Here is a 25,372-nt window from a genome sequence, read left to right on the forward strand (position 1 = left end):
AGGATGTATTTTGCAATAGTGTATGATAAATGGTGTAATGCTGTCTGGTGTAAGTGAGAAGTTTACACAATACAAGGACTGTACAAGCCATTTGGAAGTAAGATCTATAACTAGAAGTCAGAATATTGTGTATGAGTGATATGTCATGTATTCATGTGGACGGTTATCGTTTTATATCGCACGTTGAAGCAGGCACAGGATGTCGGATTTGTATTAAAAATAATGATTCATGTTCACTTTAAATATATAGTTTATTCCATGATGCAACTTTTTTTCAATATTAAATTAAAATGCATCCTTGAAGATGTTTTATGTCTCGTTGTCTCAATCAACTCGTCAGCACTTATTAATAACAGCTATTGCGTCAACCTCTAACTGTGCGCCCTAAAATAAAATATATTTAGTTGTTAATTCAAAATTTAAATAAGAATTACTTAAACCAAACATAAATTAAAACAACTTTGACTTGTCTATCTATGTTCGTTTGATTTAATGGTTATGATTATATACCAGCAGAAATACAGAACCAGTGCTAAATGAACTTGAAGAATGAATATCATATGTCTATTTATTCATACGTTTCAAAGCCATCAAAAAATTTAAACGATATGACTAGCTTTATAAGACCTAAATCAAATCTGTGTTAAAAAAAAATAGCAGACATACATAAAATTAATCACCGCCTTCATCTATAAGATTTTATTTTGTTCAACGTAATCTGTACGATGTTTTAAGTTTGAAGTTAGATTCAAAACAAACCGGACATAGCTATATAATATAGTTAGTTGCTACCTCTGTTTGCTATTAATAAGTATTGCAATGTGCATTGTTATTAAATGTAATATCAGTATCGCCTTCAAATGTGACGTTATGTTTGTGCCTTTTTACCACTTTGTATGTGACGTCACTTTTTTTCACTTTTTGCGTTGAGGCTTTGATTAAGTCGGATGTGTCTATTTTTTGTGTTGATTTATGTAATGTATCCGGGTTATGTTTTCTGTAATTAGTATATACTTCAGTTTTATCATGTTATACTATATCTTTTATATTCATTTGATGAAATTTACTGTTTGCAATAGCATAAATTGTTCTAAATAATAAGGATGTTATTATTTCAAGCAGAACACCTTAGCCATATTTGGCACAACCTTTTTGAACTTTTGATCCTCAGTGCTGTACAACTTTGTACTTGTTTTGCCTTTTGAAATTTTATATCTGGGCGTCACTGATAAGTCTTGTGTGGACGGGGCGCGTTTCTGGCGTATTGAATTTTAAACCTGATGCCTTTTGTCAGCTATTATTCATGTGTTTCTTTGTCTAGTATGTTCTCCTATTTATTTGTATTGTAGTCCTGTAATATTATGTTGTCATTTTAATTTTATATTTAACATTGCCATAAAAGTGCGAGGTTTGGCATGTCACAAAACCAGTCAAACCCATCATTTTTTTCTTTAAAAAAGTCCTGTACCAAATCAGGAATATGGCCATTGTTATATCATAGTACGTTTCTGTATAATGTACATTTTAACGTTGTGTTTTCGTTGTGTCGATTGTTTTCTCTTGTGTTTGAGGGTGAATTCACATTACTATAAGACGTGTCACGGTACTTTTCTATCCTAAATTCATGTCTTTGGTTTTGATGTTATATTTGTTATTCTTATCGGATTTTGTCTAATGCTTAGTCCGTTTCTGTGTTTGTTACATTTTAACGTTGTGCCGTTGTTCTCTTATTTTTGATGCGTTTCCCTCAGTTTTAGTTTGTTACCCCGGTTTGTTTTTTTTTGTCCATTGATTTACGAGTTTTGAACTACTGGTATACTACTGTTGCCTTTATATACAGAATGAACAGATAATTACACAACGACAAATAGAAAAATCAAGTGTACATGCAATCTCAGATTCAACACTTACAAGCTTACAAACATAGAGACGTGCACGAATTGACAGTTGTTTTTGAAAAAAATATCGTTCAATAACGGATTGTTTTTTTCTGCCAAAACCTAAGTATTAATCCATTCAGTTTCGATAAATTCATTTTAAATTTACATGTATGACAATATGAACGTACAGATGAAAGCGTAAAACTGCAGCTCTGTGTGCTTACCTTCAATTTTGGCTCATATTTGCATCAATCTATTTGTTATTATGACACTATAGATATAATTTGAAGAGGACTTGACCATTCATGACAAATACGATTCTGATAATATCGGTCATTGCCCGTTTCATAGTCTAAAAAATAAATAAGTTGAACAGCAGAATACAGATAACGTCACGTCATGATCATTGGTCGAGTATCAAAGTTTGCACGAGAAGCATAATTTTGTTGATAAATCGAAAATCCACCAACCAAAAAATAAGCAATAACCTTAAATATAAGAATGGAATTACTTACTAATGGTGCAGCTACTACTTGCGCAGATGATCTAGCAGGAAAGTCCTTTGGAAAGTCTGAAATTTGCACAACATCATTATTCTATTTTTTGTTGGGTTCGTGTATTGATTTGGTGTGGTTTGTACTGCAATGTCTCTTGTTTTGTACAATATGTTTCGTGTGGTTTTTTTTTTTGTTGTCTTTTATCCTTTTCAGCCATGGTATTTTCGGTTGATTTTTGACTTCAGAGTTTGAATGGTTTGCTTTTCTCTTTGAATAAATCGGTACGATCAATCAAACTATTGAGAGGATAATTAGTTATAATAGTTATCAAAGATACCAGGATTATAATTTAATACGCCAGACGCGCGTTTCATCTACATATGACTCATCAGTGACGTTCATATCAAAATATTTATAAAACCAAACAAGTACAAAGTCGAAGAGCATTGAGGATCCAAGATTCCAAACAGTTGTGCCAAATACGGCTAAGGTAATCTATGCCTTGGATAAGAAAAGCAATAGTTTTTCGAAAAATTTAAAGTTTTGTAAACATGAAATTTATACAAATGACCACATTATTGATATTCATGTCAATACCAAAATAGATAAAAAATAACTAAGGGTGAATTGTATTTCAATGAAAGTTCAAAGTTCAACACTGCATATAACAATGTATAAAATAACATAACTTAAAATGTCACGGTAGTAATTCCTTTCCTAGAACTACGTTTCTTATTTCTTGTACTGAGGTCAATGTTTCTGAATACTATTCTCGGACTATCTTCTTTTTATGTAGTTGATGCTTGAATTTCACATTAATTGTTAATGGCTTTAACCAAGCTGTCTGTAACTGCATATACTTCTATAAGGTCACTGCTTTGCACTTAAGTCAGTCGGGTTTTCTCGTATGAATCAGTTTATATTTGTCCTGTCAGAATCGTTTAAAGTTAACTATGCGCTATGTCTTTTGCTCGTCATACTCATTGTTGAAGGCAGTTCAGTGATCACACAGTGTTTACATGTGGGTTATTTGGTTTTCTCATTGGCAATCATATTAAAATTAGTATAGTGGCTTTATTGGACGAGTGGTCTGAGTAGTCGAACCAATTCATCACTAACTAGTCACCACATAGGTTTTGTATTCATATACCGCACTGTCCAGGTTCAACCGAAAGTCGATTTGTTTATCCGGGCACACCAACTTCCTCCGCTATTAAATACTTTCCACCACCAAATAACACAATGTTAATAAAAGTTGCGTTAAACACCAATCAATCGTTCTTTTTTATATATAAACTTTACACTCACATTTCATATAGACTGCATTAAAGGCAGAATACTCTGCAAAATCTGTCAGAAAAGCTGTTACTTTAACAACTAAAACAGAAAAAAAGCATTTAAATTGGTGCATGTAATTGTAATAGATGTGCCTTGATGTGCCTAGGTTAATTCCCCTTAATTTGGACAGATTAATTATTTAGTATTTAAATGTTTATTTTAAGTTAAATTTGATTTAAACATAGTAAGATAAAAGTAAGGATTATTTATTTAACTGTTTCATTGTTTAACTTTTGATGCTTTTATCATGTTTTAAGAATATTCATTTATTTAACTTTTCTTCAGTACCTTTTATGTTAAAGTTCTCCTGATTAATGACAAGTTTAGGATATCATTTGATATGGAGTCGGAGTCGGCCTTGCACAGGTCTCCAAATACTCTCCGGAACTAAAATTAGTACCACTTGAGTCTAGAGTTAGCCACCACTTCGGTGCAGTTCGCCAGAGTTAGTCACCCCTTTTTGGTGCAATTTACTACTTTTAAACACAACGCGAAGCAAATTTAATTTACTTTACTTAAAAGACTAACTCTGGGAACACTCTATTTTTCATTTTACATTTGAAATTACTTAATTTTTTAACTCCATTTAAGAAAGTTTTCTGACTCGTGTTTATTCCGACTTTGTTAAATTCATGCAATTATTGTACATTTGTAAATAAAATATAGTTTCATTTGATTAATTGTCTGTTATTCAGCCATAATCTGATATCAGGTATCCCGATGGTCGAATAGGGACGAAGTACTGGCCACTACACGTCCCGGGAGGTGTCGTCACCGACCCCCTCCGTTACAAATGGTGCCGTGACCAGGATACCTGATCCCTCAGTTTTGGTTTGAATATTTTTATTACATTTATTTTTGATTTTGTTTAAATTTTTGATTTTCAAAATGATAAAGTTTGAACAGAAACCTTGTACTTTTGACGGTGTTAGTGCCGATGTACAAGATTATTTTATTCAATTTGAAGCAGTTAGTCTGTGGAATAACTGGAATTTTTCTGAAATGGCTCTTCAGTTAGTCATAAATTTAAGAGAAGAAGCACGAACTATTTTACGTCTTCTTACTTCTGTTCAGTTGCAAAGCTATGATTTTTTGAAAAGTTTATTAATGCAACGCTTTAATCCTAAGGAAAGGATAGCATTTTATAAATTTCAACTGAATAGTTGTTTAATTTTGTCAGATGAATCTGTGTTCGATTTTGGACATAGATTCAAACTTTTATGTCATCGTGCATATCCAGATAATTTTCAAAGTATGCAAACTTATTTTATGGATCTTTTTATTGGAAAGTTAGAGAAGGAAATGGGAAAGTTTGTTCATTTAAAGCATCCGGAAACTTTTGACGATGCTATATTTTTGGCTACAGAGTTTGAGTCTTTTAATTTGACAATTGAACCTGTTGAAAATGAAATTAAGAAAAGTGAAGAAAGTTTAGATTTTAGTTGTTTGAAGTCTGGTTTTGATCAAATTGTCAAAGTTCTTAAAAAGCTGGTTTATAAGAAGTTTAAAGTAAAACAATGTTTTAATTGTTTGGTAGTTGGACATATCAGAGCTAATTGTCCCCATAAAGTTTGTAAAAGTGTCAATTCTGTTCATGTTGTTGAACCAGAAAAACCAGTTTCCACTTCAGTTGATAAGAATGTGAAAAAATCATGCAAAGTTGTCAAAAGAGTTCAAAGTTTATTTCCATCTAATTTGCAAAGCTGTTTATCTGATTATTTAAATTCTAGCATGGATGAGTTTTCTTGTTTGAAGGATAAGCCAGTTAAAGTTTTCATATAGTATGTTTTATGAGTTTTAGTTTGTATATTTAGTATTTTACTTATTTCGTCAGTTTATATTATTGTTTAGTAGGTATGGTTTCAAAGTTTTCATTGGATTTGTTGTTTTTCTTGGTCACGTTAATGAGCCGGTTTTGCTATCTAAACCAACCTCAAAAACGTTGTTTGATTTGATTGTGTTTTCTTTAGATGTTGGTTTGTTTAGATTGTTGGTTAGTTTTTTTGTTTGAATAGGTTTATTTATGAGTTTGCTCATTTATTTGGATTTTTAACCTCTCTGAACAAGTTTTATTGTTTTAAATTTGTTTAGTTTGGTTATGGTGTTCCTTTTGTGACTTTTATAAGTCATGGCAGAAATCTATTGAGTGGCAGAAAGTTTATGTGTGGAGACAACCAGCTGATAAAGTAAGCAGTTCTTGTTATCAAGAATACCTTTCTTACTTTTTGTACAACGTTTGAACTTTGATCATCTTGAACCCGGAATCACATGTTATACGTGATTCCGTGAGATCTACAATGGTGGACTAAACCTGGTACAACGATGGACTTTTTAGAACCCGAAAACACACGTTTAAAGTGTTTTCGTGAGAACAACAATTGGTGGACTATACCTGGTACAACTTGGACCATGCAGATTATCCGTATTTAACATTCCGTTTCAGTTTGAAGAACTTTGTTTTATTGAATGCTGTATAACTGTGTCCGTTTACATTTATATTCTATGGACCGTACTTTATAATTTGTGTTTATATACCGACTATTCCTGGACGATTATGCTGTGTGGAACTTTTCCTATGGTTGGACCATGTGTAATATGACATTTTTGTGACATTTATTGACATTTCATTTGCATTGATTTATGTTATTGTTTATTGTTTTCAACACATCTATTTTAAATAATTATTTTCCCAAATATTAATGTCTTTAATATTTGTCCTAAGGGGGGAGGATTGTAATAGATGTGCCTTGATGTGCCTAGGTTAATTCCCCTTAATTTGGACAGATTAATTATTTAGTATTTAAATGTTTATTTTAAGTTAAATTTGATTTAAACATAGTAAGATAAAAGTAAGGATTATTTATTTAACTGTTTCATTGTTTAACTTTTGATGCTTTTATCATGTTTTAAGAATATTCATTTATTTAACTTTTCTTCAGTACCTTTTATGTTAAAGTTCTCCTGATTAATGACAAGTTTAGGATATCATTTGATATGGAGTCGGAGTCGGCCTTGCACAGGTCTCCAAATACTCTCCGGAACTAAAATTAGTACCACTTGAGTCTAGAGTTAGCCACCACTTCGGTGCAGTTCGCCAGAGTTAGTCACCCCTTTTTGGTGCAATTTACTACTTTTAAACACAACGCGATGCAAATTTAATTTACTTTACTTAAAAGACTAACTCTGGGAACACTCTATTTTTCATTTTACATTTGAAATTACTTAATTTTTTAACTCCATTTAAGAAAGTTTTCTGACTCCTGTTTATTCCGACTTTGTTAAATTCATGCAATTATTGTACATTTGTAAATAAAATATTGTTTCATTTGATTAATTGTCTTTTATTCAGCCATAATCTGATATCAGGTATCCCGATGGTCGAATAGGGACGAAGTACTGGCCACTACACGTCCCGGGAGGTGTCGTCACCGACCCCCTCCGTTACATAATAGTTAATTGTTTTTTGGTTTTTTATCCAAGTAAAACAGAATAGCATCATGATTACATGTATCATATGTTTTATAATAGATCATTCATAAATGAACGAAATTCAGACTCAAAGACATACCATTAGGAAAAAATATTAAAAAAACAAATTCTATGGTACACTAAGGGTCATTCAGATTATCATATCTGCTTTTTAAGTAGATATGAGGTGGTGTCATTACTTTTTTATTCTTAAATCTTATATTGACATTTATTTTCCGACATAATTGTTACGTTAACAACTTAACACACATATAGGATACTTTCCCTTCTGAATATCTTATATCTCAATTATTTGTTCTTATCTCAAATGGACGGATCAGAATTTGGATGTTAAAACCGATGCATAATCAAAAATGAAATTCGAGATCTCAATCCGGTAAGGAATCCTTGTAACATATTTTTGGAAATCCCAAATTTGCCTGTTACAAGTTCAAGATTTCCTATCAGTGACAGACATGGTCCATTGCCCTGCAATGTAGAACCTGTGTATTGTTCGAATTTGATTTGTGCTATTTCTTATTATCTACTAAATTTTTGACACTTGGCGTTTAACAGCATTCACCAATCATCATACTATCCAGATTATTGATGAATATCTTCCTTTTTTATCATTATTACATTCGAATTGGGAATTTGAGAAAAGGCATAAAATTTGTGTTTTAGGGTTCGGCAATATATGTGCTATAACATATAAATATACAATATATCATTACGATCTGTAGGTACAGTTATGAGAATAGTAATCATAATAATAATAACAACTATTAGTATTATCATCATTATTATTACCAATATTAATATTTTTATTGTTATTATTACTAATCATGAAATGAATGAACCTACCATCCTTCAAACTACCACCAGCAGCCTCTAATACAGCAATAAAATTCTGGAATATCTATGAAATGAAACGTTTGCAAGATAGTTAAGTAGCAAAATCATACAGCAATTTAGGATATGATAAGAAAGAAAATGATTAATTTAAATTTGCATTTAGATTTTGAGATTGGACAACTTTAATCTGAGCGTTTATCGCTTTGGATAACTCGGTTGTGAACTTTTATGAACTGGTTTAGGTTGTTTTATGTATCCGTTTTTTTTTTCTGTAGTTAGTCACCACTTCGGTTTTATCATGCAGATTTATTATATAGTCATTTTATAAAAGTTTACTGTTTTCCGAAGTATGAATTATTCGAAGTAATAAGGATGTTCTTATCCCAGGCAGAAAACCCTATCCGTATTAGGCACAACTTTTTGGAATTTTTTGTCCTTATAGATGCTCTTCAACTTTGTAATTGTTTTGGCTTTCGAACTTTTTTCATCTGAGCGTCACTGGTTAGTACTGTGTGGACAAAACGCGAGTCTGGCGTATTAAACTTTAAACATGGTACCTTTTGTTAGCTACTATTAGTGTATGTCTGTGTCCTTTATGTTCTTCCAATTACGTATATTGTAGTCCTGTCATTTAATGTTGTCATTTGAACGTTACATTTAACATTGCGATAAAAGCGTGAGGTTTGGCATTCTACAAAATTAGGTTCAACCTATCATGTTTTTCTTAAAAAGTCCTGTACCAAGTCATGAAAATGGCCATTGTTACATTATAGTTCGTTTCTGCGTGTGTTACATTTTCATGTAGTGTTTCTGTTGTGTCGTAGTTCTCCTCTTATATTTGATGTGTTTTTCTCTGTTTAAGTTTGTTACCCGGATTAATTTTTTTCTCAGTCGATTGATGAATCTCGAACCGCTGTATATATACTGTTCTTACCTTTATTTCGATTGCCTATTATGTATCTTAATATGTGACAACTTTATGACCGAGAAGATAGCTCTTTTATTATGCTTTCAGATAAGAAAAAGAGAAAAACGGGTCACGGAACTCGTGTTATTGTTACATAACAAAATAGGAAAATTCCTAACACATTCTATTGTAAAAGTAATGTTACCAGAATAATCTGCCCTCATGTTTTAGTTTTCTCCCCTAATGTGGCAAAGTTGGAAAATTTTTAATCAAATAAAAGTATTTGGTCAAATACAGCCACAAATATAATAAAACATGAAGTTTTCTGTATTGAAATGAATATTCTTACACAGAAAATACATACTACTCTCAAAGTTTGCACATTTTATTAAATATTTATACCGATTGTTTTCTTGTTTTTCAAAATCCAAGAGAAGGAAGAAACCCTAAGTACCTTAATGCTTATCAATGTTGTAACTTTGTGCAAATATATCACTCGGAACAGTTGTTATAGATTATGATATAAATGCAGTTGCTGCGTGAATTTTCTTTGCAGAAATATTGTGGTACATGTGGGAAATCAAATGAACCAGGGTGTCAAATAAAGTCTATACAATTTATTTTACCTTGTTTGTTAAATAACACTTGCAGGAGATCACAGATCTGTAAATGATTTTTTTTTGTCTATTTGTTCTGAAAACTTTAGTCTTGGTATACGGAAATAATTCCTCTACATTAATACTCACCTGTTCTGTTTCAGGAACAAGACCACCAGGAACCAGTTGAAGTGTGACAGGGTCTACCCCGATTTGTCCAGACAGGTATAAAGTATTTCCCGCCAAAACAGCTTGGCTTTTAAAATTAAAACAAAGGAAAAAGTAATAAAAAAAAGGAATAGAAGAATGCTAATGCTTCATGATAAAATATATTTCGTTCGGTTTTATTATCACAGAAGACTTTAGATCAGCATATATATTTCTTTAGCAAATGTTTTAAGGAGATGATCAAATTGATCTTTTACTTTAATGACTTTGAGGATAAGATTTCGGAAAATGGATAAACAACAGCGTCACAGGGAGTTTATACTGTTATTCGTGAATATTTTGACTGGATGAACTTGCTAACAAGTTCACGAATCTATTATGTATGATTTGTTTAATACCTTTGTTATGTCCTTTTTCATCTGATAAACAAATCTTGCTCTAAATCCCATGTTTATCGATATTTGATCAGGATATAAGGGATTGGATATGATCATGTTCTAAATTTGCACAAATGATTCCCTTTTCTTAATTTGTGTGTTTCAAATGAAACAATATTATAAAAAGTGAAACAATGACTTTATTTCTATTGCATTTCGATAGTTAGGAGGTGGTCCAGCTAGGATACAATTTGTTGAAAAGTATTTGTACATTTTCCTAGAGAATGGCGTAGAAATACTAAAATAGCTTCTTAGGTGTCAAAGTGTTTTAGTCTACTTTTATAAATAGGCAATCTCTTTGTGGAAAGCTGTTATTCTCAACAAATGAACGGATTAAGATACGTCGTATATTCGATGCTGTTCTTTGTTTTTCGCATATGAACTTTTCTGCAATAACATCTCATACATTATATCATGTCTATGAAAATAGAGTTTGATTTCAAATTGCTACCCACCAGGATCCAAACGACGTGAACTAAAGCCTATAATTTAAATGACACGTTACCTGAAGGGTAGAGGGATTATTGGTGCTTTTGTTGTTTCAATTATTGTTTTCTTAACTGGTTTACAGTATGGTTTATGTCTCGAGCATGGTGCCTGAAACAAACGGGAAAAAAAGCATATCAGTTCATATATCAATAAAAACTGTGAACATTTTAAATTCTAATCTGGCTCCGTCGCAGTCGTCGTTCGTTATCTTTCACAAAAACATTTTTCTCCGTTGAAAAATGTGGATTAAATCTGGGTTTATAGATAGCAATACCTTCCGTTGATAATATCACTGAAATGACAACATTAAATGACAGGAAAAAGAAACACAACAACACTCAGGACAGCGAAATACAAAACTGGATTGTTTGTTATATATGTTCTGCAAATGGTTCGGTTAAATGCATATAAATATATTACGAACAAACGAGTAACAAAATACTACATAGGTAATCAAATTTGACCACATGGTCATCACGGAAGACCATAAACATCTTACGAAGCCAATCAGGTAGAACCGCCTATCTAGCAATAAACAGTTATAAATTAAACCGAACAACAAACAAAAAAGTAATTATGATTCACTAAAACAGAAGGTGGTTTAATACTAAACGAAACCGAGTCATTATTTTTTTAATTTTTCACTCTTACATTAATTGTAAGGCAAAATTTCAAATATAGAGCAAATCAAATGATATGATCACAACACAAAAACTAAATCTATGGCACTTTTTTTGGTTATAAACGTTGACAATCGAACCGGTGCCGTATGTATTGTTTTGTAAATGTTCAGTCACGTTGACTAGTGGGATAACTGCATGGGTTAAACACGTACTATGCACATGCTAGGAAATGCATATAGTCTGGGGGAAATCATTTCCATCCCGACGTTTTATTACATGTGTTTTCCATAATCACTTTGTAATATTGCTTTGCTTTTTTTACATTTCTTCAATAATTTTTGTTATGCAAGCTGGATTCTTGTAAATTGATATATATCTATGGAACTGACGTAATATCTTTTAAAACAATGTACAGTATTTTTCACTACATTTCAGCGACATCTTGTACTGTTGTAGCAAGTTATAGATTCTTAGATTTGAAAACTAAAACAAAACAAAATGGTCTCATTTTAAATCATGTTCAGCTCTATGTGATATGTTTAAAACCTACTTTTGGAGTATGTAGGATTCCTTAAAAAAACAAACAAGATCTTTTAAAGAGGGACGAAAGGTACCAGAGGAATAGTCAAACTCATAGACTGACAACGATATGGCTAAAAATAAAAAGACAAACAGACAAATAGTAGTACAGAAGACACAGCATCGACAACTAAAGACTACGCTACACGAACCCCACCAAAAACTAGGGGTGATATCAGGTGCTCTGAAGGGTGGGAAGATCCTGCACCACATGTGGCACCCGTCGTGTTGCTTATATTATTACAAATCAAGTAAATAGTCTAATTGTGTAGGTCATATTCGTGAAAAGGGAAGGGAATTGTACAAATGAAGTTACGATATCCGATATCAGCTGTGAAACGGTTATTCCATAACAGTCAACCTACTCGTGATGGCGTCCGTAAAATTTAATTTCTTCCTTGTGAGCAGTAATCCTCTATCAAGGAAATCATGACAGGAAACACAAGCCCGGGAATGTCTTATCAATTGGGAGATGCATACTCCATATACATAATATACAGGCGCTGCCGGAATGTTGCTACATAGAAATGGAAAGTCCACAATTTAGAAGCTGAAATTATCTTTTTTGTCGTAAAATCTTGTTTTTAATCGACCCTTATTATCAATTTCTAGAAGTTTTGTTTAAGGCAAGTTTTCATTGGTCATATATGTTTCGAGTTGACCTACATTTGCAAAATATTTTTCATAAATTGGAAACAGGAAAAACAACCATAAATTCGAATTTTTTTAATATTTTCAAAAGATTTCGGAGGACATGATTACAGCGTTACCACATATTTATAATCTGCAATATATTTTAATTCCGTCATATATATAAATACTACATATATATAAAAAGCAAAACATTATTTTAAATCGTTCATCCACTTGTCTCTAAGAACTATACTTGTTTTCTTCCCGGTATCATAAGAGATTTTAAATAGGCATACAATTTCTGTTATTTCAAATTTTGCAATGTATGCTTTATTATTTCGATTTTAAAAATAAACTTTAGGGTTCAAGCAATCCCCCTTTTATTTCTGTTTAACTATGCAATTATCACCACTCGCCTTTCTGCACGCAACAATGAATCAAACAAACATAAACACTTACCTTTCTTCGTCTAGTCTGGTTAGGCTGAAAAGCACACACTAGAAACAACACTACTAGAACAGACTTCATTGTTAATAACTTATTTAATAACTCCTTAAAACTTTACTGATATCATTTGTTGTTTTTAGTTTTGACAACTAATTAAAACAATTAACCTGATTTATATGTACAAGTAGATCAAACCTGATTTTAAATGAAATAGATAAATGACAAAGCTTTTTACAATAAGAAAGAAAACAAATTGTTATTTTGGGGAAGACGTATTCTGTTTTATTCTAGCTTCACCAAAATGAAATATTATTGTTGCATCATAAACATAGCTAGTAGAATATGTTTTTTTGTACGTTGTCAAAATCAATACGCATGTAGTATACTTATCAGTTGAAGATAATTTATGAATAATAACATAAGTATCCTTTTAGAACCTCCCATACATTTATAACATCAAACGCATGTCTTATTTAAAAGTGCAAAAAGGTTACTAATCAATTTAGATATGTTCGTACAGTTGCGCCGTTTCTTGAACAAGCTTCGCGTTGTTTTAAGTACAGTTATACTATATTTAATACACGCAGATATTACATTTTTTTTAAACAAATCATGATAGGTTTATTTACAAATTTCCATTATAGCCTAAAGCTGATGTTTTGTTATTTGAAATGATGCATACATTCATCATGCAGTGTGTTTTTTTTGTGCAAGTAGTAAGTTATACCAATAGATACATGTAGCGTATTTGTTAATAAACTCATCATGAAGTGTATATTTTTGTATTCAAATAACTAGTACATAGGGGAACAACTATTAAATTTCAAAGGTTTTGGGGTGGCGGGAGTATGGCTTTTGCTTTATTTTTAATGTTCTGATCCCTGACTTGATGAAAGTAAACAATCTAGTAAAGCAAATAAATAACAAAATATTCTGAATGTAGATTTTCCCAATATCTTACATTGTTGATGTTAAATTTTGAAAAATAAATTGTATGAATGGTGTCAAAAACTAATAAACTTTGTTTCCAAACATGTCGTTATGAGTGTCAAAAGTCAAACGCATCTGTAGATCGAAAATTAAGTTTATAACGATGTTAGTATACCACCACCATGTAATCTGTATGTTATTCCATTGCATATTTTTGACAGAAAAATCTTAGATTATATAAAAATGTATGCTTTTAAACTTAATACAGCTGACTGGACATTTATACCAGGTTCAATTGATATGACCAGCCAGTTACATTAAATGTATCAAACTCATGAAATACGTTTTTAACTGGAAAACTAACTAGACAAGAGGTAAGAAAAACATTTATTATGTATATTGTTTTCAGTTACGATGCGTCTACTATAAATAGGTACAAGGATTATAATTTATTACGCCTGAAACGCGTTTCCTGTACATAAGACGCTCAAATCAAACTTATTATAAAGCCAAGCAAGTACAAAGTTGAAGAGCATTGAGGACCCGAGATTCCCAAACATTGTGCCGAATACGAATAAGGTAATCTATTCCTGGGAATGGAAAATCCTTAGTTGTTTGAAAAATTCAAAGTCTTATAGCAGTATATTCATCAAAATGACCATATCATTGATATTCATGTCAACAACGATGTGCTGACTACTGGGCTGGAACAATCTTAGAGAAAAGATATTCCATATGTTCTTTTTTACGCAATGATCCTAACGTTCAAAGACTGTCAAGACAAACAAAACGACATTGCTCAGATCGTTTCTCCGACTAATAAAGTACAAATGTCAACCAATCACATTTTTTCTACAGTTAACGATAATTATAATTTTGCCGATCATCAAATTTTCCTGAGTATATCTATGATTCATTAGTAAGTTGTTTACACAATTTTGAGAAACAAAATGTATATTTTTACTGGTCTAATGTTAGATTACTTATTTTAAGCATTTACTAGACCAGTATTAAAAATCTATTAATTTCCCCATCCCTACCCTACCATACCTGCAAAACAAGTTAAATGGTTATACTGTCAGATTGAATACAGCAGTTTAGAGGGAAGTTATTTCTTAATTTGTTAAAATGAATAAGGCTTTTTCTTCCATTTCCTTATTGTTAATGTATTTGTACTTGACACATCATATATCGAATCTTTAGCGACTAATATCTTAATCAATTTAATACAAAATGTCACATCTGTAGTGGTTTAACGTTGTCGAATTACTTGTCAAACACTAGCAATGAGGTCTGTGTTAGCAGTGTTGATTCTCGCTTGCACTATTCATGCACACAATCATTACCAGAAAAGAAAAAACAAGGTAAGTTTTTGTAGAAGCTAAATAAGGGCAATACTACTGTGCAATAGTCATAAATCGATTCCACTGAAACAAATCCAGGTCATAAACCAAAAACACAACTACAACAGAACACAACAGAAATACAGATATATACTAAACTATTATATACACAAATGCCAACATACATAGAAACGGAACATTTATTCACAACTTCCTAAACCTGACTTGGACAGGAAATTTTAGAACAAAATGGTAGGTTGTATCTCGTTTTATAGCTAGTCAAACATCTCGCATATATTGCAATGTTAAAAAGACTGCTTTAATGCCATGAAGGGACGGGAATACACTGTTAAAGAATACAAGTACACTCAAGAAAAAGAAATACAAATTGACCAGTAGATTGGTTGTTACTTATTGAAATTATAAAAACAAATATTTCATGTATAGTCTTTTCACTCTAAATTCAATACACGTACTAAAAAAAAACGCATTGAAGCTAGCAACCATCGTATGCCGATCTAAACCATACAATACCGCAATAAAGTGTACAACAGTGATAAAAACATGAATACCATTTACTGTCGCCAATAATTATATAATTATTGTATAATTAGCGAACCACGAAGTACATGTACAAAGTTAAAACAACATAAGACCAAAATCCAAGAAAAAATCAAAACCGAAAGACAAACTTGTGAAAAGAAAGAAACACAGCTGTACATATATACCTGAATTTGTAGAGGCATTTCCTCATGTGAAAAATGGTGGATAAAACCTAGTGTTATAGCTAGCCAGAACCTTACTTGTATGACAGTGGCATAATTATAGTTACAATCTTAATCACTATTTTGTTGCTTGCTTCGAGAAAACCTAGATTTGTTTTTTTGTGGAGGTGCAGTTTGCCTTATCTTTGTTATCTTTGTTAACCAAATGTGATATCATTTGTTTTACCTATTTGTCTTTTTAGAATGGTTTACAGTTTTGTGTTGAATTTAAGTGTTAAAATTATCTAAACACAAACATTAGTGAAATAAATATAATTTTGATCATGCAAAATTTGCATTCATCTTACCAATACATCTTACCAGTTGATATACAACTGATTTAGCGATAATTGAACTTTACGCCTATAAGAAGATTATATTTTACTTTTTCGTACCAATAAATATCAAACTGCTCATTCAACAATTTATAACGGCCCATGTTCTCTTTAAAATCATATCAAATGATTTCCTGGTGATTATAATGTTAGGAAAATAAATGAAATTACGTATGTTTATATTCTAAACTGAGTCATATTTGCATGTTTGATATAAAAATCCATAGTGTGTACGAATAATGGATATAAATACTTTATTATTGATTGCTGAACAAAAACTATTGCTATAATTTATTAATGGGTTTTAGTTCCGAATTGTATAGATCGTGACCCTGATTAAACAATCAAGCACATGAAAAATCAGCAATGTTTTTTAGATTTTCCCGACGTCTTTGTAGTATTTCTAACATTATCTATAAGAACGCTAGTAACGGTAACGTCATAGGTTTTGCTGCTGATCCGTTCTCTGATATAACGGCAATGTCAAAATTGATTTTCAAAGATACGTTTGTTTAAAATTTTGCGATGTATAGAGGACGAACGTTTTACATATAGATATATGAGATAAACATATAAAAAAACATTGTTTTACAATGGTAGAATACATTCATTGATAATAATGGTTCTTCACTACACTAGAAAATATTTATTTGTGCCAAAATTTCAATTTTCAACATAAACTTTACTTGAAGGCATACTGTATTTTCGCTTAATTTTAGAGCGCTTAAATATTCAAAACAACCGTAAAATGGTGGCACCAGTAGTAAACTGTTGTTCAAACATCACACATCGATTGAGGGAAAACAAATCCGGTTACAAACCAAATCTGAGGGAAACGCATCAACTATAAGAACCAAGATAATCAACGGTACAACAGAAACAATGCAACGCCAACAAAACTAGTCCTTTTACTCATCATGATTATGACGGTCTTGGAAGTTTATTTTGAAATAATGGTTTGATGACTTCATAACATAATGCTCTAACACTATACTTTGTTCCCGAAAAACGGTAATTAACTCGACTATTCTAAGACATAACACTAATGTAGAACATACCTTCATAAAGGCAACAGTAGTATACCGCTGTTCAAAACTAAAAAAAACAAAATCGGGGTAACAAAATTAAAACTGAAGGAACGCATTAGATATAAGAGGAGAACAACGATACAACATTAAAATGTAACACACACAGAAACGGACTAAGCATTAGACAAAATCTGATGAGAATAACAAATATAACATCAAAACCGAATACATGAATGTGGGATTGAAAAGTACCGTGACACGTCTTATAGTAATGTGAATTCACACTCAAATATGAGAGAAAATAAACGAAACAACGGAAACACAACGTTAAAATGTTACACACACAGAAACGAACTATGATATAACAATGGCCATTATCCTGACTTGGTACAGGACATTTTTAAAGAAAAATGATGGGTTGAACCTGGTTTTATGGCATGCCAAACCTCGCACTTTAATGGCAATGTTAACTATAACATTAAAATGACAAGATAATATTACAGGACTACATTACAAATAAATAGGAGAACGTATTTGACAAAGAAACACATGAATAATAGATAAAAAAAAAACGGCATCAGGTTTAAAATTCAATACGCCAAAGACGCGCCTCGTCAACACAAGACTCACCAGTGACGCCCAGATATAAAAGTTCGAAAGTAAAAAATTAAATAGTACACTGAGGATCAAAAGTTGAAAAAGGTTGTGCCAAAAACGGATAGGGTTGTTTGATTGGAATAAGAACATCCTTATTATTTAGAGCAATTTATGCTAAACACAGAATTTAAATAACAAACAATAAGACATCACAAATAACAAACCAAACTCACTAACATAACATCATTAAATTCATGAGTGTTGGATTTGTAAATACCGAGACACGTCAAATAGCAATGCAAATTCACACTGACAAAACAGTTCTTTGAAGGAATAGATACGCGATTGACGGCTACATAACGATTTTCTTAGTTTTATTTACAGACCAAATATATCAAATTGTTTAGGTGTTTAAATGCAAATAAAAATTATCAAGAAGGAATGAAATGGGTAAGACTTTATTGTTTCATTCATCACTGGTTTTCCCATCACACTTTCATTATGTGACTCAATGTAGAACTCCGAATGAGATATGACATGATTACTATGTACGGATAATATGTTAGCGAAAAAGAGGAAGCCATTGATTTAAGGTAGCACAATACAAAGATTTTTAATCCCCAATCAGACATCTTTAAACTCATGTTATTCCACTCACCTTTCTTTAAATTTTATAAATGAGGTACCAAAAGAAAGAAGAAGGATTAACCTTTCAAATTGTGATAATTTCATTATGACATAATCATTATATAATTAATTGTTAGATAATTAGTTGCTATATTGTGACTCCCATACTTGAATGAATGTAGCTTCTTTGTTATTTATAGCATTCCAAAATATTTTATAGATTCTTGCACAGCACAGTTTGACCTCCAAAACTGTGTCTCAGATTTTTCCTATTGTATTTCTTTCTCTCATAAATCTTCAATGAAGTTTGCAACATCAATTCATAAGAGACCATTAAATTTAATTAGGTATAAAATTTGTTCTATTGTTGTTTTTGGAAATATAAGACATGGTTTTGGAGGTCAAGCTGTGTTGTACAAGAATCTATAAATATGTTGGGATGCTATGAAGAACAAAGACGCTAAATTCATTCAAGTCTGGACATCACAATATAGCAACTAATTACATAATAATTTGTTATGTAATAATTATTTCATAATGAATTTATCACAATTTGAAAGATTATTCTTTCTTCTTTCTTTTGGTACCTCATTTATAAAATTTAAAGGAGAATGAATGAATTACATCAGTTTAAAGTTGTCTGATTGGGAGTGAAAAAATCTTTGAATTGTGCTACCTTAACTAAAAATCATTTGTGTATCTGAATCAAACTCTTGACTTCTTATGTGAAAGCTTTTGAACACGTGTTAAAAAGTGAAACTTAGCCATTCAAGTATATAAAACATATTGATTATGAATTTTACATGAATTTAGATAAATTATTGTATACATTAATTAGCAAGACAAAAAAAAAGTACCAAGTAATCGGTTTAAATTGTAAATTACGGTACCAAATAACCATACTAGTCTTGAGTAGTTATTTTCTGCGATATATTTTTGTATTTGTTTTCTCATATTATTTTGTTGAACACCCCTGCTTTAAACAGTCCTTGTTTTTCATTTTTATAACTTAAATCAATTGCTTTTAAGTAATACACGTTATCGCTTTTTGTTTCAGACCCCGTGGTGGAGACACAAATCACCATGTCTACCTGTTACGAAAAGAATCATTGAAACAGACAAAGCTCCTATATTCAATTTACCATTTAGATAATGTGCTACGAATAAGTGGGAAATGTAGTTATTGCTATACTAAACAGAGACTTTGTTGCAGTGATTTCAGAGTTTAGAACATATAGACGTGTTAGTCTTAGTGGTCCATCCCAGAAGAGTATATGTAATCACACATGGTGAAGGCCAGTGATCTTGTATTTTTTAGCTTTTCTAAAACATTTATTTTTTTTCAATAAAAGAATATCCCTTGTGTATTGCTGATAAAAAAGTACTTCCTAAGTAATTTAATTTTTTTGGAGTTAATATGAAAATACATTTTAAATTGTTGATCTTTGAAAATAATACATTGTCTTCTTAATACTTTCATTTTCAACTTGTATTTTAAAGTCAAGCTGTTTTGGCCGGCAATACACTATACCTGTCAGGGCAATTGGGAATAGATCCTGTTACACTTAAACTGGTTTCTGGTGGCATAGTTCCTGAAACGGAACAGGTAAGACGACTGCTGCCTCTTAAATCGAAATTAGAACAAATGATAAAAAAAACGTTTTACACAACTATGGTTTCATGTTATTGTAACTGACACAAAAGTAGACATAACGAAGTCAAATAGCAAAAATTCAACATGATGCATTCATATGTTTTCATTTACTTATATGTCATGTTCAAAATCTGCGTAATTAGATGCATCATTTTCTTTCCATAGATTTTCAAGAATGTTGGTGCTGTAATAGAAGCTGCTGGTGGTAGTATGAAGGATGGTGAGTTATTTCATTTTCTCTAATTGTTGTGCTTTTTTATATTTCTTGATCGATGTGAGAAAAATGTGTCTCCTCATTAGTGAAATATCTGTTCTCGGCAAATGATAAGTCGAAATTTGATCATGACGTTGAAATTATTTGTTTTCTTCTGAATTTTCCTATTGTGAGGTCATGAAAAAAGGCGATTATGCCTAATGACGTCGCATATAAAAGGACACAAGTTTCTGAAAATCTTTCAAAACTAAAGATAAAAATAATCAGAGAAACAGATTCCAACACTATAACTCGTGTATTACGATATTTCTCCACTCTCGGCAGTTAAACATGTTAAATTTTAATTATTTAAAAATCAAAAGCCTCGCACTTTAAATACTAAAATTTAACAGTCACGAGTGGAGAAATATCGTAATACACTGGTTGCAGTGTAGGAATCTATATGTAACAATAGTAATAGATAAATAACGATAACGAAATGGTGTGTTTTCAGCACTTGGGATAGGTTTGTTGATTGTTGATTGTTGCTTGATTATCGTCGAAAGGAAAATGCTGCAAATGGGAAGTACGAGACAAATTTAATCATTTGATTAAAAAGGTAGGTGTCTTATAGACAATCTCCTACTGGTGTGTTCCGTTTTTAAAGTAGCATAATCAACATCTGGTTTTGAAATAAAATTACGAATGTGCAACGATTATTTACATAAACTAGAATCGTAAATATTTTTTATGTTTCAGTTGTCAAGGTAACTGCTTTTCTGACGGATCTAACAGAGTATTCGAGTTTCAATACAGTATATATGAAATGTGAGTCTACATTTTATATTATGAATGAAATCTATAATTAACCCGAGCATCTCAGTGTCCACTGTTGTTTTTGGTTAATTGAATGATCGTAGTAAGTTAGATAAAACGACTGAATTACGCCGGCTATGAGTTCATACAATGAATATACTTCTTTAATTTCTACTAAATCTTGTCCCCTTTTATTCAGAAAACATTTTGATCTTTATTAAAAAAAAAAATGACGATAAACGTTTTGATGTTCTAAATCATATTTTCCCTAAAACTCTAATAATTTGAAATCCAATCAATCCTTACAGTCCGACGAAATAATATAAGTATGTCCTCCCGTAATAAGACATTTTCAAAAAGGGATACAATACACCATAAGGAAATTGAATCCTAACAAATTAGCTGCGATTTAATAGGATAGTATAAGTAAAAAAACGTACATCATGATGTCTAAGTGATTCTATGTATCCAATGAAGCTATTCTTAATTTGCGGTAGACATATTTCTTAAGATTTTTATTTTTGTCAACAGGTCCAAGTGAGCTACGATTTTTTTTTTAATTGAAATTATTCGAGTTAAATCTAGTTTAGTCCCCGTATTACGGCAACCAACAACTCTGACAATTACTTATATTGGTGATATCAAATACCCTTTATCATGTTTTAGATAAAAATATTGATCAAATAATGGTAGGACCTCTTCAAACAGTTAACACTAAGAGATACACAGGTTCAAACATAGTTTATGCAATACTCATGATACTGTTTGTGCATATTCAAAATGGTTCTTACGCCACAACAAAAAAACAAGGTATGAGTGTTGAAAAAGGAGAGACGAAAGAAACCAAAGTGACAATCAAACTCATAAATCTAAAACAAATTGACAACGCCATGGCCAAAAATGAAAACGACAAACAAACAACAGGACATATGACACAACACAGACAACCAAAGAATAAACAACACGAACCCCACCAACAGACTGAGGGTGTTCTCAGGTGCTCCGGAAGGGTAAGCAGATCCTGTTCCACATATGGCACCCGTCGTGTTGCGTATGTGATAACAAATCCGGTAAATAGTCTAATCCGGTAGGTCACATTCATGAAAGAAAAGGGGATTGTAGTTACGACGTAAGGAACATATCCGATATCATTTGTGAAACGCTTTTTCTATAACGGTCAACCAACTCGTAATGGCGTCCGTAAAATTAACGAAGGGATGATTTCAACTTCACCATTTGGAACTCTTGGTTTAAAAGCTTCCTTGTGAGCAGCAACCCTCTATCAAGAATATTTATGAATGTCCAGTTTCTTTGAATGAGGTTGTTGTGAAAAACATTACCAAATCATTTGTTCATAAAAACTTAACGAACAGGAAAAACAATTGATTGTCTACAAAATGAAAACAACATTTAAAGACGAATTTAGGAGCATATTCCCATACAAATATATTGAATCAGGATTTGATAACAGCACAACTCAATACAAGATTGAAACTCATTCAAAAAAACAACAAAATAAAGCTAGCCAAAAGTCTTAACAAAATCGTGAATAATGTTTTAAACATGATATGCCATCGAGTATTGACATAATAAATGACAAAATAAATTTCGGTATAACTAAATACAAACACTGACTTTGAATTCGATCATTGGATAAAGCACATTTAAAATCATCAAAGCTTTTTCAGTACTAAATCTCCTCTTTTTGGTATATTGATCAGTTCGGAGTCACGGTATGAGTTAAAATGATTCATTTAGAGTTTATTATCCGTGTATGTATTCTATAAAATTTTATCAATTTTAGTCTTTCCTGAGAAATTCCCTGCTAGATCATCTTGTCAAGTAGTTGCCATATCACAAGTAAGTGATTTATCTTTATATTTCATGTATTGAAATTACTGATCGGTTAATTGCAGACTTATTTATATAAACGGAAGTATGTTCCTCTTAAAGACTATGAGTGGTCAGATTATATGTCTTTACAATATTGTAACGTATACAAAAGAAAAAAGGCATACACTATATATAGTTGTAGCATTTGCTCTGCAATTCTTTCGGTATCACATGATTACAGAATTAGTATTATATAAATGAGAGAAAAATTGTCTTAATTCATTTTTGTCCAATATATTTATTCATTGAATAACTGACGAGTTTATTTTTTATGTTTTTCAGGGTGCTCAATTAGAGATTGACGTTATAGCTGTTATTGATAAATGCTAATTGCAACGACAAATTAAGACAAGTGGACATAACATGACTCCAAGAATTCTATAACAAGTTATAAATAAAGTATTAGATAATAACCTTAGCTATAGAAAAATGTTTCTTCGCATACTGTAGATATTAATTGTCCCATTCAGTACATCAACATGAACATCTTATTGTTACATGGATATGGATCCTGATTTGTTCAAAACCTACACCCTTAGCCAAATTTTTAAAGTTTTACAAAACAAGAGAACAGTCCCTACGAAAACACGGCACTTTACCCTGCCATATTGTCCTCACTTCCAGACAATTAGTTGTTTTTCTTACAGCTCAAAGCCTTTTTGTAGCAGAGAAACCAAAAATATCAATTTTAAGTAATTGCTTTTATCGAGCTGGATATTAAAACCATTACACTCTACACGCAAGGCAAGCGTGCTACTATAAAAAAAAATCGATGGATTTATATAACATAGATGTTGTTGTATATGATATATCACAGTTTTGTCTTTTTTTTCTACCCTCGGACTCATCAAGCATGTGAAGAGTTAATCTAACAGTTAATTTAATGAACGTTATAAACTTGTCGATTTTAGCACTTTCTTGGGTGCCTCATTGGTTCCACTGAAAATTCCTTATAGTTTTCTACATGACTATGCACAAACACGATGCATACATTAATATAATTAGGAAATAGTTTTATATCCTGTCAAAATGCAAAAGGCATGAATAGTTTGTATTTGAGAAAAAAAATATTGAACTTAGTTTAATGGTTCTGAAAAAGAATATGTTGAAAGCATAGTACATTTGGTAAGGTACATACATACATTGTTGTTAAACGGGTGTGACATAATTTCATAATTGATTTATTGAAACATGAGTGTAATTTTAACATAGGCTAATTTTTTTAATTATGTGTATTTGTGTTCCTCTTGGGTGATGTGTTTCCCTCTGTTTAATTTTTGAAACCTGCATTTTTTTCAATCTATACTTTTTGAACATCGGTGAACTACTGTTGCCTTTTTTTAAGGACGCATAATAACGTGTTGATTTCAATTTTGACTACTGTAGCCTTTATGATCTTGTTCATCAGAGTACTTTATTCGTCAATAATAGTGAATAAGTAACATATAGGGGTTTACAGAATTTAATTGCACGTTAAGAACCCTTGCAACAACTCTGTGAGGGCCCATAGATGGCCTGTTGCAAGGCAAAATTTCTTTCCCTATCCAATATATCCTCATTATCCTGTGGCAGTCCAAATTTCACCCACCATCATCCCGAATGGCCTCTATTACGACAAAACCTACCTATTGTATTTATTGTGAACTTGTTCTCGTCCTGAATATGCATGAAATATTTACCACTGGACGTTAAGCAACCAACAATCAATCAGAATGATTAAGAAAAAGGGGCTTAAATTAAAAGATATAAAATTAAGCATAAAAATATAAACAGATGACAGAAAATAAAGGTATCTAACACTAAGGAATACAAAATATTTTCTTTTTCACACCTAATAGTTATAGTAATAGTTATTGTTTAACACAATAAAAAAATCAAACTTCTGATATAATCAAAATTACTATATTAAAGATTAAAACTAGACCTACCAGTCTTCTTCTGGTCATGTATGGATTGTATGCATAAACACAACACACGAGAAGCAAAACTACTAGAACAGACCTCATTGCTCAAGTTAAGTTACTAATCTGACAATTTAAAACTTTGATCAATCTTTGTAATTTACAACTAATTCGACAAATTAAATGTACAAACAGATGTGACACGTATTGATAAACATTAATTTCATGCATATTCAGGACGAGAACAAATTCACAATAAATACAATAGGTAGGTTTTGTCGTAATAGAGGCCATTCGGGATGATGGTTGGGGGAATTTGGACTGCCACACGATAATGAAGATATATTGGACAGGGACAGGTTATTTTTTAATGA

The 25,372-nt window shown here is 31.5% G+C and overlaps 2 protein-coding genes across 3 annotated transcripts; one reads left to right on the plus strand and one right to left on the minus strand.

Annotated features, from left to right (window-relative positions):
• Window positions 1-232: 232 nt before the first annotated feature.
• LOC139503114 (2-iminobutanoate/2-iminopropanoate deaminase-like) lies at window positions 233-25,137 on the minus strand. 2 transcript variants are annotated; one of them, XM_071292818.1, is made up of 7 exons: window positions 25,026-25,137; window positions 10,652-10,743; window positions 9,692-9,797; window positions 8,048-8,102; window positions 3,686-3,754; window positions 2,396-2,451; window positions 233-384 (listed from the first exon to the last, which is right to left on the minus strand). In XM_071292818.1, the coding sequence occupies exons 1-7, from the start codon at window positions 25,101-25,103 to the stop codon at window positions 337-339; spliced, it is 504 nt and encodes a 167-aa protein (XP_071148919.1). In that variant the 5' UTR covers window positions 25,104-25,137; the 3' UTR covers window positions 233-336. The 2 variants fall into 2 exon arrangements, with proteins under 2 accessions (XP_071148919.1, XP_071148920.1); XM_071292819.1 differs by lacking the exon at window positions 25,026-25,137 and adding an exon at window positions 12,930-13,069.
• LOC139503274 (2-iminobutanoate/2-iminopropanoate deaminase-like) lies at window positions 15,177-23,503 on the plus strand. Its single transcript, XM_071293035.1, has 6 exons — window positions 15,177-15,211; window positions 20,042-20,147; window positions 20,361-20,415; window positions 21,148-21,216; window positions 23,009-23,064; window positions 23,380-23,503. The coding sequence occupies exons 1-6, from the start codon at window positions 15,177-15,179 to the stop codon at window positions 23,425-23,427; spliced, it is 369 nt and encodes a 122-aa protein (XP_071149136.1). The 3' UTR covers window positions 23,428-23,503.
• Window positions 25,138-25,372: the final 235 nt, after the last annotated feature.

Source organism: Mytilus edulis, chromosome 14, assembly GCF_963676685.1.
Source record: "Mytilus edulis chromosome 14, xbMytEdul2.2, whole genome shotgun sequence".
Lineage (NCBI taxonomy): Eukaryota > Metazoa > Mollusca > Bivalvia > Mytilida > Mytilidae > Mytilus > Mytilus edulis.